Source organism: Colias philodice, chromosome 10 (assembly GCF_061535455.1).
Source record: "Colias philodice isolate Cphi_HAF_F1 chromosome 10, ilColPhil1 Martin Lab GWU primary, whole genome shotgun sequence".
Classification (NCBI taxonomy): Eukaryota; Metazoa; Arthropoda; class Insecta; order Lepidoptera; family Pieridae; genus Colias; species Colias philodice.
The window spans coordinates 10748044-10763628 of record NC_143095.1 but is presented as its reverse complement, the minus strand read 5'-3'; the positions used below and the strand labels follow the sequence as shown (position 1 = coordinate 10763628).

The following is a 15585-nucleotide window of genomic DNA, read 5'->3' as shown; positions in this document are numbered from 1 at the left end:
CCTATTTTTCACCTCCGTCACGTGAACACTTGCAGTTAAGCAAGCTACACAATACCTTTGTTGTCGTTATTGATGACAATATTTCGTCCCTTATCCTTAATAGATATCGATATATCAGCGCTATCAGTATCTCAAAATTGTCTAATGATACAATTTAGCCTTAGAAGCCTCGATATAAACGAATTTAATTTGTTAAACGTTTCGTCGGGTCAAGTACCTCGGTTAGGCGAAATACTGAAGAATAGAAGTGTATTGTTTAGAATTATTACTTTTAACGTTATTTGAAGTGTTTAGTTTGTTAATAAATACAAATTTGTAACAGTTGGAAAGTGTATAATACCTATTACCTAATAAACGGAGAAAGCTTCGTTATAAGGAAAGTAACATTAAAGAAATATACATACGCTGGGAAACGGGGTCAACGAACGGCTAATTAGAGCCTTTGTGGTGATTGCGTAGGAACAGAATACCTATTAATTGTTGATTGATCGTAATAGGGAAGTTAAAACAAGTAAAAAAAGCGATATACTATACAGATAACCTCTAAAAAACTCGAACTAACTCGTACCGAACAATAAAATACATATCCTCTTTGAGTTTATATCGACATACCTAACCGTTTTTATTTTAAGTTAATATTACTTGAAAAATTAATACATTTGAATACTAAGCATAACATTAAAAATTTATTACAATACTCATAAAACGTATACGTTTTAAAATAAACTCAAATTTTCAGTCTTATTTTACGTTCCGTAATTTTTTCCCTTTAAGGAAAAATAAAGGAAATCCGCCCTTTTGCACGAGTGTTTCAAAATATAACAGATGTAATTATTTTCTATTTTTGGTTAAGAATATCGGATTCATGTAAGAATACCTGTTTTATATTTAACCTTATATTTGAGTTACCTTTGCAAAATCAACATGTCTGTGACTCACGTGGGTGACGTGGCTTACAAAATATAAAATTGGGATTAATATAGTGTTTGGTGTTTGTAGTGAATATTGCCTGTGATTCAACTAATAATTATTACAAACTAATAAGTTTGTAATAATTATTACAAACTAATAAGTTTGTAATAATTATACTACATAATCAACATTAAACATCTAGATAATACACAACTTGTTTTGGAAAAAATTCCAAGTCAATTTGAGTCCTAGTTACCTATATTACCTAACAAAAAGTTTGTTCTGTTCCTATCCAACAAAACGTTTACCCCATTAAATGTGGACATGAAATGGCCTAGTGACAGCAGCTGTTATTTAATTTTCCTTGCTTTTATGAAATATTTTGCATATAAAACGTTTTCTACTGGATTGAAGTGAGCAATTCTAAACCAATTTATTCTCAAAGGATTCCCGTAGCTTCCAAACAATTATTATGGGAGATACAAAAAACAATTCTTCTCTTATTGATTCTGTTTCTAAGCCGATTGCTTTGAAACATTTATGAACATTAAACGGAGTATGAAATTGACGTTTTAACAAAAGTTTTGCCATATAAATCTCCCCACTTGCCTAGTAACAAGATAACGTTTGACTGTCCTTGATATTTTAACTTTTAAGCAGGCTATTGTGTAAATATGTAGGTACAGGCATTATAATTCAGATGGAGTAGTTCTGGGTTAGAATTGTAACAATCGAATCAAAATAAGTAACACAAGTTTGGTAGGATAAAGCATACTGATCACCTGTTTAGTAAAAAAATTGGAAGAAAGTAATGACTAATGTTCATGCACTTTGACCTTACTTTGACATTATTTATATAGCGTTAGTTTCAAATTTTTCTTCTGTGAATTATTACACATAAAAAAAATAGAATTAGAACTCGTTTATAGAATAGAAACTAAATCAAATTCTATTTTACGCATGATTAAAGTTTGCTAACATATTGTTATAAGACTTGTGAAAAATATTCTGAGATTTTTTACATTCAACTTTCTAAGTTTTTCTATTTTACTTACTTGAAATACATCAAAAGGACCATAATATTCCCCCAACAGCCGACCGTCGAGAACAGCACATAGATGGCTCCCAGAAACTTCTGAACACCTTCATACGGCGGCGAAAATTGCAGCCAATGTTCATTAATCAGGTCCAAGTAATCGTCTGTGAAATATTTGAACTCCCGCCACCTCGACACCGGCCATCTTATCTTGAAACTCTCCAGGAGTTTCCTATGCCGTAAAGTACTATTCGACTCGGTCCTGTTGAAACGGTCAAGTTCCCTTTTCGATCTCCACAAAAATAGATTATCCTCGAAGTTCCGCAGCAAACTTTGCTCCTCCGAATCTTCGCTGCATAAAATACTCATGATTACTACGAAAGACAGGCCGAATAGGAAGAGAATACGCATTGTTACTGGACGCGTTTCCAATGCAAATGTTTTCGAGTTTATGAAGCATAGTAAACTTGTGCTTGAAAAATGTGGAGGCCCGTGGGACCACTTTACTTGTAAATGGGATTAAAGTGGGACGCTTTTGCGAAATCCAAGGCATCCAATAAAGACTCTATTAGATTGATTGATAGTCCCCGTAATTCAATTATGAAAACGTACGCCGATAAGAAGTTCCTACTAGTGAATTTTTAGCGATGTGCAGGTAAATTGGTAAACCGTCAGTTTTTAAAATTATACTAAGAAACTAAAGAAAGTGAATCATTCATATTATAAGAATTATTCGCTGAGATTTCGTCTGTTTCGTTTTATGATTGGTCATTATATAAGCAGAAAATACTTTAACTAACTACTACTAACGGTGAAGCCCGGGCGGACCGCAAGTAAATAATACAAGACATAGGACCGGCATATAAATATAGTAGGTACGTACTTACTTTCAATAGGATTTTCATTGTTTACTAATTGTTTTAGTACGTACAGAAATTAAAACAAGTCGATGACTGCTTTCGAAGGAAAATTATAGGACTTAATGTTCTAGATAGATCGATATTTTCAGAGAAATTGGTACGTTAAGTGTTTTCACGTTCTCGACAAATTAATGAATTAACGAACCTTGACTTCCCAGAATGTTGAAAAATCAATTTAAACTTATTGAACAAATATCGTCATAAAATATTTAACAGTTCTTCAGATTTAACTTAGCCTTGAAGAGCTTTGTTCAATGGATATAAAATAAAAAATAAACTTTCCCTTTGTTTTATGAGTCACGGAATTTAATTTTATTTATGTTTGTGTCATATTATTTTGGAGAACATTTTGTACCTACCGAGGACCACACTTATTTCTTTTCTTTATTTGAATTAATATTAAAAATACCTGTCATTTTAAAGTAAGACTATTGAGTAGACTACCTTAGTCACTATATACTACTATTTACACTGTTTGTATTGAGATAAATAATTATTTAAAAGATACATCTCACTTCGAAAATCTATAAAAGATACGTCTTTATACATAAAAAAAAAGTGTGTGCGTGTAACCTTTACGCGCGATTGAAGTAAAACTTCTTTGGCGTTGACGACATATATCACTGAAATGATTAAATATTAACTTAAATAAATAAATATTATATTATAATTTAATTATATTTATTATTCATGTGCTTTACAAAGATTATTTAAATGTTATATTAATATTATTCATTCGAAACAGGTAATTGAATGTCATCATAATTTCTTACGTACGAAATTATAGGTTTGTGGTAACTATAATGTGAAACATAAATTTTACTCTCTAAATTTGCTACTTTTCTTGAAAATACAGCATCTATCGTTGTACCGAAACGCGTTGTTGAATGAAGTCGAGAAGTATTCATAGATAAATCAAATTTTTCTTCTAAAAAATCAATTAACGGCTGAGATTCCTGAGAGCGAAAATTAACATTAAAATCTCCAGTTAGAATCATCGGTAATTCATGATAATTACTATTTAAAAGTCGAGAACCTTCAATTGTGAAGTGAAGTAATTGCTGATGAATAAATTTTATGATATTTGTCAGGCTAGTATTTGTAGAAATATAAATAACAACGATAATCACAGGTTGGTCATTCGTATTAACACATCGAACCAAGGCGATGTCACCAATTTGTGAAACCTCATCGGAAATTTGTGATAATATAGTTGGTGAAATATTTTGAATTGGTGTTACATTGTTCAGTGTATCTGTAGATGAATGATATACAGCTACTCCACCAGCAGTTGAGTTGGGTCGTTTGTATTGGGTAACGCAATAAAAATTTTCAATAAGAATTTGTTCGTCATTTTTCATCCAAGTTTCGGAAAATAACAGCAATGTGGACCTTTTTAATACTTTATCATTCAGATCAGAAACATGAGCACGTAAACTTTGGCAGTTGAAGGAAAATAGTGTAATGTTACTCTCATTTACAAGGTTATATAATTCTTCCTGTTGTGTTATTAGGCGAGAATTTGAAAGTCTTTCAAATTCACACTGTAAATCAACTATTCCCCCTGGACGCTTTCTTCCATGATAAAATTTGTTGTCATCGGTGTTTGAGACAATGAACAATCCATTTATATCAGTTACTCGTGATAATGCTACATATAACAGCTGCTGACTGTGACTTTTATTGTATTCATAAACGATTTGATCAAAAGTACCACCTTGAGACTTATGTATTGTAAGCGCACAAGCCGATACTAATGGAAAGTGATTTCTCTTTGCAAATATTGTCTTATTTCTATTCATTGGTACAGATGACGATCTTCGTAAAATTGGGACTGCTGTTCTACTAATGTTTAGAGTTTGAATATGATGGGCAGCTTTTTTCCTAATTTTCTCTCCTATCTTACCAGGAAACTCAAGCCATAAGCGTATGATGTTATCACTGTCATCACGTTCAATATACACTAACTTTCCAACACAACCGTTGGCTAAGCCATCAGATACATCAATATTGGTTGTAATAATGTAAAATTTGTTAAGAACTAATATGATTTCATAAGGCGATCCTCCTGTATCAATAACTGACATTTTATGAAATTGTTGGCGTACATATGCTTCTTGTTCAACTGAATGACAACCTATATACATATCTGTTGCTATGGATACTACTTTGTCTTCAGCAATATTTAAAATAGATTGATTATAATCCGCAACATGTTTATTTTTATTTTTAATTTACTTATTTTAAAAGTAATAAATAAACAAGTATATTTAGAGATTTTCAAAAAATTTTGCAATTTAAAATAATGTTTTTAAAACTGTTGAATTTTTCATTCACTTTGCTATTCACAATTGATCCGTTTGAAAATTTGAAAATAAATAATCCTAATTGATTATGATACTTGCCACTAGCTGGCGTATAAGTCAAGAAGCGTGTAGTATATGACATATACTTACAACCAATCAGAATTATTATTTTTAAATGGCGGAAACTACGCAGACTATAGTAAGCGTTACTTCCGTCAGAAAATAAATCTGAGTTACTCCCTAGTCGCGCCTAAAGAAGTTTTACTTCAAAAAACTACACTATATTCCATTTACGTTGATAGTAATCCATTTACGTTGATAGTAATCACACAATAAACCGGGTTTATTAAATGATACTTCCATTTTTAGTTACCGACGCCGCGGATGTGTCTAATTTCGACATTATTTCGAACATACTGCAATAGAAGCCGCGGTCATACTAAAATAGTAGGTGATAGTAGGTAGTTCCAATATTGTTTTTAAACTACCGTCATCTTCTGTAATACATCATATTATTATTTTCGGTTGTCATGGCTTCTCGTCTTTTCAGATCTGTTTATTTTTCTTTGATTAGGATTCGAATAAAAAGCCAAATTATATTAACTAGAAATAAATTTTGAGTTTTGGTACCTAAAAATGTATAGTTTGACATTTAAATATTTTGTGTACAGATTCAAATTGTGGATACTGGGATACTATTATGCACTGTTGTCTCCACGTTGTCTCCTATGTTTTAGGTTGATATCCATTGTCCTATCCTCAATACATTTCCATACCTTTTTAAAAATTTGTCAAATTTTGTTTGATATGAAAAATAATAAAATATATGCATACGGAACAGGTTTTCTGCATAACAGCACTTAGCCAATATTTTAAACATTGTACCTACTATATGGGAAGTAATGGAATTAGACTTTTGCGCAGTGCGCTCACATGTCGCGGCTACCGGCTGTAATTGAAAATACAAGATTCAAACCATGGCTTTGTTCGTGTTTCATATGATATCTCGAGGATAAGACTCTCTTCTACTTATTTATTTATAAGGAAAATTTAAAACTATGTAATATGCGTCATTATGTGTATTAAATTTGTATACATTGAAGTCCAAAAGACTTAATTAAAAATACGGCTTATTTCATTGAAGATTAGAAGATAAATTATTATTATCAAAATACATATGAAAAAAAATTCAAACTCAAACTCAAACTCAAACATTCATTTATTCAATTAGACTACTATTTAGTAGCACTTTCGAATCGTCATTACATAGTTTTTTAACATTTACCACCGATTCGGAAAGCAGTATCTATGGAGAAGAATCGGCAAGAAACTCCATAGTTGCTCTTTTAAATAATGTCAATAAATTTACATAATATGTAACTTATATCTACCTAACTACATAATTTAACGTAATTTAATTTTTAATTGGAACGATTATCTTAAATTTTACGTTTCTTCTCCGTAATCAGAACAAAAAAGAGAAACGGTGAACAGAAAAGAGTTGAATATTAATTAACTGTCGATTAAAATAATGATAGGTTGCTTTATTATAAAGAAAATTATTAATAATAGATGCTCATTTGTTTTGCAGTTATGCTGTAGTAAAACAGATAAACATAATTATAACACAGCAGACATCCCGAATAAACAAAGAAACAGGGACAAAGAAACAATACGAGACCCATAAGCCAGAAATTACAGTACAATTCCATTTATATGGTGAATATAAAACTTTTTATTGCACACATTAAGGACAGGGGAAGTTTTTGCATGTTTGACATAAAAATGGGGAATTGATTAATCCCGAAAGGAGCAAAATTTATACTTAGACAAAGATATGTTTATTTTTATTAATTATTTTTTATCACAAATAATCCAACTACTACTTACTACACCATATCCTTCTCAATTATTACTTTTTAAAGAATTAGGTGGAAAAGACGAAGAAGTCGAGAAATTTTACATTTTATCGTAGACCGTACCTTTTCATTTAATGCGGGGTTTACTATTTTATAAGGTTTTTTTTTGTTCACATATTTTAAAATATGTATATTTTATGAAATTCAATTCAATCATTTTCACCACTTTTACTTTGTTGTTGAGTTTTGGTAGTGTTTTACGAGTGACAAGAAAAGTAAAATTGAAGATAAACGTTCCAGTATTTATTTATTTCATTTATTTATTTTTTTTTTGTATTTTATGTGTATGCCAAAATACTGAAGAGAATTGGTGAAAAATTTATTGGTAGAGAATAAATTATACGCATTTAAAAACGTTTTTCAAAACGCGGTGAACTTGACGAGTATAAAAAGGAGAATTTCAAATATTTCTTTCCCAAATCCTATAAATAATAGTACCTATTTATACATGTAAGAAGTACATTTCATTACCCAAGAGGGAGGCCTTGGTGGAATAAATCCTGAATAAAAGAATCAATCAATCAAATGCTACAAGGAACGTGACTTACATAATACTAGCTGATGCAGTGGCTTTGTTCGCTTCTGAATATATTATAGGATGAAAAGTTTGTATGGGATAAGGGAAAAGTATTTGAAATAGTGGAGATGGCATATTTTGCGAAAGTAAACATTCTGTTATTAAAGTGAAACTTTTAAGTTTTATTACATCGTCTCAAACTTTTTGAGTAGGTATACCTACTCGGCAGCCGACCGTCACGCGACATGCGCTACACAAAGCAGTGTTCGGAACCGTTCGAACAGTTTCACTTTTACCGTGGTTTCATAAAACCACACAACATTTTTTTTTTAAATAAATAAAACTGCATTTAAATATTTTCGAAAATTCACTAGCCACGTCCGGGAATTGCTTGCTTTTTCATTCTTCCAATCCAAACAATGTTAAAAATAGTAGTAGTTATTTTATAAGACGTATTCGCCGTAAAATATTAATTATTTATCACACTTGGGCCTTGATCAACATCTATAAAAAAATTACTAGATGTACTTAACTAGGTAGTTTTTTTATTTTTAGACATGATATGGGTATTAATAGTTTTCACATAATAAGTTCGTCTGTAACATAAAATGACTCTGATCTCTTACACGTTTCACTTAGATGTTGACGTAATAAAACTGTGTGGGTAAACAGGGGTAAACATGGATTTTATTGACCTACTACCTATTATTAGAATCAATGCCATCTATACACTTTCTCATGAACTACAAGCAAGCACTATGATTCTTTGCAATGAAACGAAACTTGTTTCAGTTCTAGATTCAGGATATTCGCAGTAAGAGGGGCCTGTGTTAAAACTTTGTAAAAACAGTAGTTTATGCCTGCGGCTTCGTTCGCATAACAAAAAATATTTTAAATCATCTCTAGACATGAATGAGTGATAATAATAATTCACGTCAATTTAAAAATTATTTAAATATAAATAAATCAATAAATATTTCAGGGCATTTTTCACACACGGCACGATCTGAATAGTTTTTACATAGAAAGAGAATAGCAAGACTGGCCTAATTAAATATCCGTAATATATTTATTAGTGTAAATGTAACCCAACTTTATCCAATATATTATATCTATACACATAGTATAAAAGAAGTTATAGTCCTTTCCACCTAAGATGATTTCTGTGACACATCGATTTTTGACACGTATAGAGATGTCGGTTACTGAAATCGTATCAATTGTTTCCGATAATCGATAATATTCTATATGGAAATGAAATCGATTTGAATAAAGTACAAAAATTCGTTTTTTCGGCCGTTCGCCAACAATTAACTAAGGAAACTTAGCAAACAACAGGAACAAAAAGTAAAAAATAACAATTAGTAACAATAACAGAATACCACGTAAAGTATCAATATAAAAATGCAACTTGTATACAAGGCTGACGCACTCGTACAGACGATTGACTCGATTGACAAACGATCACAAGATGGGCGCCGATTATATGATTTTCCAACTCTATGATTTTTCAACGATCCATTTCATGTACACGAATTGCGTAGGTATTATATTTTTGTGTTATTTTATTTTATTTTTCATTATATTAAACTAAACAATACTGTTTTTTATTTATAAGCTTACGATGTTTCATTTTTATATTTTTGGTAATAATGCCGCCATAAAATAAAAACATTATGCACTAAAATTATTTTGACTTTTCAAACATAAAATACGTAATTCGGAACACGATGAAGTGTCACAGGAATCATCCTAGGTGAAAAGGACTATAGTCACAGAAGCCCTATTCTTTATGACCCATTTAGCACACAAGCGTAATTCGCACTAAAAACAAGCACTGTCTCAATTTCAAATTCTTCTACAAAGTCATCATCACAGTAAAGTAACCATTATGTATTCGGAGACAAAGTGTACATTTGAATAACAGATTACCGCTAATGCGGTTACAGAAGTCAGGATTTGAATACACCATTCGCATACATCAGCATTGTATTATGTCAAAGCTTTTGGTGTACAAACTTCCTGTAGTTGGTACAAAGGAATTTAGATGAATTTTGCTTAGTGGATTAGGTGTTTGTATGATTTTGTACGAATACTTTAGTTCTTATGGTACACCATTTCAATTCGTAAGTCTATCAGATAAAATATTTTAAAAAGTCGTGCCTTTAGTATACCTAAGAAATGAGAATGGGAAATGAAAAACAGATTTTTTTGTAATAAAACTTTGCACTGCCCTTATGTTGTGAATTTCAATTCCTTCTACGATAATTATACAGCTTTTTCATTAGTCTCGAGTATCTGTGTTTGTCTGCGTGTCAACGCAAGTAGTTGTGTTAAATATAATACCCAAGAAAGATAAGCGTTCATTAAAATTTGGTCTTAAACAAAATTTCTAAGCAGTCGATAATTAAAGAAGGAAAAAGTTTGGTCCAAAATCACGACAAGATTAAAGAGTTGTTTTATTTTCTCGTTCAGGAGTTTCCCGTAAAATTGCGTACAGTTATTGGCTTTCCGCATCCCCGGGCCTTGTCTCCTGGGTTCGTTTGTGTTTAGTCTACACTGACTTTGAAATAGTATTCTGCTTTACTAATTTTTAGTATAGTATGAACTATAAACTAATTTCTTTAATATTATCCGGATGTGACGGAGTGATTATAATTTTTTTTTCTTATGAAACTAAATACTACCAGCCCACTTTAGACACATGACAGTTTATGAAGACTGAAGACACACGACGAGATGAGCTTTTTGCAAACGCATTTATTGTGTAAAATTTCCACATTTCTATATATTAATTGCTACTTATGTTTTGACACCAAAAAATAAAACAAAATTTCATATACATGTAGGTACACATAAACATGAACTACGTAACTTTCTTTCTTTCTTTTGTCATAAACATTCGTTCAAAAGCCTTGAATAAATGATTGAAAAAAAAAAACTATCCAGGTTTTTATTCCCATAAGCATTCATTGTCGTTGTCTATCTTAACCATAGTGATGCTCGATTCCATATAAATTTGACGGTCTATACAACTATCTCTGCCAGTACAAAATAATCAAAAAGTACTTTGTTCTATAAGCCAGTACTAAACCACGTGTAAACAGAGCATCAAATATCCTTCGATCTAATGGACATCGATGTATTGGACTCTATCCTTGATTATTAAAGTTTTTATTGGGCGCTAGACGTCTGATTTATTTTTTCTTTTTGATATGATAGCGGGAGATGTATCATTGGATGAGTAGATAAATATCTGGTAATTTAAAAATTAAATGTAGGATTTAATGTTTCTAAATTAGTCGTTATTTCATGCGTAGAAAACAAAACCTTACTCAGAAGTTTTATGTAAATGGCAGAATAAATACGTTATCTACCATATGAAAACTTTTGCTGTATTTCATAAAGTAATTATTTATAACATAGAAATAATCTTATGATCCCCTTTTTGCATAATAATATCAAATATGAATATGATGTGTTTTTGTTACAAAAACTTTTTGTGACAAAAATAATATAACGAAATAGATTACGTCCCTTATTTAACGTGGCTTAGAAGATAACTGTCACGAATATTTATGGACTTAGAAGTAGCGACAGCAAAATAGGTAGGAAGTATTATAGAGTTTTATATTAGGTAGGTTCATATGCAAATTATTATGTTCAAATTTTTGTAATATTTGTATGGGAAAGTCCGTTAAATATTTTATGTAAATTTAATGATAAATATGCAGTCAAATTTGGTTTCCAATCGAATGTAAAAACGATATTTGACAAAAAAAATCTATATGCTTTCAAAACCGTCATAAAAATAAAACTTCTTAATTCTACAATCGGAAAGGATAGAAAATTTTTTATTTTAGCAAATACTTTTTTTGCTGACTGTACGTTTCGAGCCACAAAATTGTGCTTTTATCGTGCCCTATTTCACGGCGAACATTCGACGTAGAGCCAGATACGGCACCAGGCTATGTATTAGGGCCTGTTGTTGGTGCCCTACGGCCTATAATTTATAATTTTTAATCCTATTGTTACAAATCTTAAAATCATACATAGTACATTTCCATAGACAAGGTTTTCTGTTATTTATAATCTACCGCCTGACAACTTAACCTCCCCTCCAGTCGGTTAGCTGTTGTCAGTCGATCGCTCACATTTTTTGAAGAAACGATCAGCTAGCAATTGATCCTGAACAGCCGACCAGTGCGGTCAACAAGTCAGTGCCTTAGCCGTGCCTCGTGCTTGTTTTAGGGTTATTTAAATCTATTATTTAAGATTGTGAAAGATTTGCGAATATTATAGTAAATAGTGAATGTAACAAGTAGTCCAGGAGGAATCGGCGCATGAGTACCGAAAACTATTCCACCTCAATTTTTTTACGTGATCCTCTTCAAATTGCCCTACTGATGATATAAATGCATGTTGCCATGGGGCAACCCGGTGCCATATTGTTTAAACCGAAATTGTTTAAACAATTGCAAGGAATTGTTATTTTTCAACCGGACAAATTTTTTTTATATTTTTTATCGAAATACCAATAAAAAAGGTCCAATTACTTTTCACGATAAAGTTAATATTTTCAAAGATATGAATTTTTTAAGGTTTGAAAAATCTCAAATTTGGGTACTTTCGACCCATGAAAAATATATTTAAAAAAAAAATAATATATAAGTAATATTTTTTTTTCAATTCTCTATACAATAGTTAATAATATTGTTAATAGAGATTTAAGAAAATTTCATTGTTTATATCTGTTTTTTAATTGTTAACTTCGCGCGCTCACAAATAATATAAGTTGCATACTTCTATGTGGTTGTGATTCAGAAGACTGTAAGAATATAATATATAAAAATAATATTGATAATAAATAAATACTTATTTTTAAATCTTGTTTTATTATTTCACACTTCTCCATCTATAACTTTCGTTTGAAGAAGTTATTCAATGTAATTAATAAGGTAAAAGACCTAGTTATTGACACTTTAAATTTTATTTTAGTTAAAAAAAAAACAAATCAATTCTAATAAATTAATAAATATAATTTTTGAATTAAAAATTTTAAGATCTTTGGTTTTTTGAGAACATTTCATTCTTTTAATTAAAATCAAATTGCGAGTGTCAAACAACTAGGCCAGTGTCAATAACTGGGTCTTTTACCTTACTTGCTGTTTCAATAACAAAAAAGTAATATAAACTGACAAAAAAGTAATTTTAATTACATGTTTCAATTTATGCTTAAATAACTTTAAAAAAATTGATTTCAGAAAAAAATATATAAGAAACAAATTGTAGACAATTTAATTATTAATAAGATTGCTCTCTTTAGAAATCTTGATAAAGTTGATAGTTTTTAAGATAAATGATAAATAATGATTCAAGACACAGAGAGGCCGATGCAGCGCATGAGTAAGAGAGAGACGGCGATACTTAAAGGTAAGCGGCGCGTACTTGTGAGCGCGCGAAGTTAACAATTAAAAAACAGATATAAACAATGAAATTTTCTTAAATCTCTATTAACAATATTATTAACTATTGTATAGAGAATTGAAAAAAAAATATTACTTATATATTATTTTTTTTTTAAATATATTTTTCATGGGTCGAAAGTACCCAAATTTGAGATTTTTCAAACCTTAAAAAATTCATATCTTTGAAAATATTAACTTTATCGTGAAAAGTAATTGGACCTTTTTTATTGGTATTTCGATAAAAAATATAAAAAAAATTTGTCCGGTTGAAAAATAACAATTCCTTGCAATTGTTTAAACAATTTCGGTTTAAACAATATGGCACCGGGTTGCCCCATGGCAACATGCATTTATATCATCAGTAGGGCAATTTGAAGAGGATCACGTAAAAAAATTGAGGTGGAATAGTTTTCGGTACTCATGCGCCGATTCCTCCTGGACTAAAGGAGGAATATTAAAATATCAATTGTGACGAAGGCGTTTTATTCCACAACCCAACACTATACCTAGTTAAAATAATATTTTAATCCATCAGTCCCCGGAATCACAGACACAATAGAAAATCTATTGTGTCGTGGCCCGATCGGGGCGCTCGGTGGTCAATGGGTGCATATAAGAAGAAATATTGCACATATTAGATTGTAAATGAGATACACCATACGGGCTTGGAGGCACTGAAGTTTTCAGACTTCAAAAAGAAATTTGTTTTTCTTTCATTGTTAGAAACACAGAACCTTTATATGTTCTGTGGTTAGAAAGCTACCGTAGCTAACATTATTTTAAATCAAATTATTTGATAGATAATAAATCCAATATGGACATACAATTCTCTCTGTACACTATCATTATTATATTATCTCTGCTAGTCTCACTCTCAAACAGATACTAAACAGGAACTCCTATATTATTTGGGGCCCCATACGTCCTTATTCCGTCACTGAAAAGAAAAACAGTTTAATTTTTACTCGCTTCGTTTCCCATATCAACGGTCGGTTCACGGCTACCGAACAATTACAGTCAATTATATTAGTGCATTTAATTCGGTACATTTAATAATGTACAATTAGCAATACAATACAAATATACTTGAAGTTTAAATGATAAAATGATAACACATATTTGCTATGAAAAAGTGAAGTCCCGTATCCCCGTAGTGGGGTAAGGGGCAGATGCATTATGCTTACATCTGTTTCACTGATCGATTTTCTTTAGGGACAAGTAGGTGATCAGCCTTCTGTGTCCTGCCAGACCGAGACATTTTTTTTTCTTCGTCTCCACCGGGAATCGAACCCAGGACCCTCGGTTCTACGCTCACGCGTCAACCACTGTACCAAGGAGGCGGTCATATTTGCTATGCTATGAATTTATTATGAGACGAAAATATGTTTTGTAAATTATGATAGGCGAGTGGAGTAGCTAAAAGTAATTATAGTAAGATGACCAACACAAATTCATGCGCTTTCATCAGATTTCTTTCCCATTTCTGCAACATTTTTCTCCTATTTATCGTAGCTTTAAACGCGATAGAGCCTTATTTGATAAATAGTGACTAAAAGAAAAATCATTTTTCAATTCAAATACATAGTAGTTTCTGAGAATCTTGTTCAAATAAACGCGCTAGCTAATATTCGTAAAGATGTATAAAAAAACTATGCAAATGCCAACACACAAGCCTTGTGTGATCACGAGCAATTAAACCTGAAATACTTAGAATACTTTAGGCTTATAGTCAATTGTATATATATACAGGGTTACTTGTAAAACACCAGCAACCTCGCAGGACAAGATAGCTAACATCATAAGTAACAACATTTATTCTACGACTTTTGATAATTTGTTAGATTTTATTTTCATACAAAAATAAATATTCATTTAATTTTCCGTTTGAATAATATAAACTCTACGTGCATCCCAAAAATTACGTAAACAAGAAGCAAACGAGAGCGGGAAGGGGGCGTCGCGTCTTCCTTTCGATATTGAATAGAACATAGACTTACAAATGTTAGGAGAGTACTTAGAGGAGAGTACAATAAAAGCTTAAAAAAATCATTTAAAAATAATTTATTGCGTTATGCCAATAGTCGTAGAACAAATGTTGTTACTTATGATGTTAGCTATCTTGTCCTGCGAGGTTGCTGGTGTTTTACAAGTAACCCTGTATATGGGTAGATAGAACCTTATGTTACTTTATACCCTATCTCTCGTCAGTCCACCATTAGATGCAATAAGATGTAACACTCGTAAGCTCAATGTATCACTACCTAATAAAAAATTATACAGTTTACGATATGGAAGCTCGTTTACCTAAATAAATGTTGAAAAAAAGTATTTTTTCGCGCTATGCTTAAATTCGTTAGCGCAATTTACTTAATACATAACGATATCAAACACTTTATTATATCTGAATAAATTAAATGGCTGAGTTTTTGCTAACAATGTAATTCAATACCCGGAATATTATAATCACGTTGTCAAATGCTCCTCCTATAAAGTTACGTATAATTCTT

The 15585-nt window shown here is 31.0% G+C and overlaps 2 protein-coding genes across 2 annotated transcripts in view; one reads left to right on the top strand and one right to left on the bottom strand.

Moving 5' to 3' along the window:
• The window catches only part of LOC149485455 (opsin, ultraviolet-sensitive-like), a 64523-nt gene extending 61896 nt beyond the window's left edge, over window positions 1–2627 (bottom strand). Inside the window, exon 1 of the mRNA XM_089700305.1 lies at window positions 1968–2627. Coding sequence (XP_089556431.1) covers window positions 1968–2359 — 392 coding nt within the window. The 5' untranslated portion in view covers window positions 2360–2627. The remainder of the gene's footprint in view (window positions 1–1967) is intronic.
• Gpdh1 (Glycerol-3-phosphate dehydrogenase 1) overlaps window positions 1–15585 on the top strand; it is a 362977-nt gene that overhangs the window by 91920 nt on the left and 255472 nt on the right. The gene's annotated exons all lie outside the window — the stretch shown is intronic.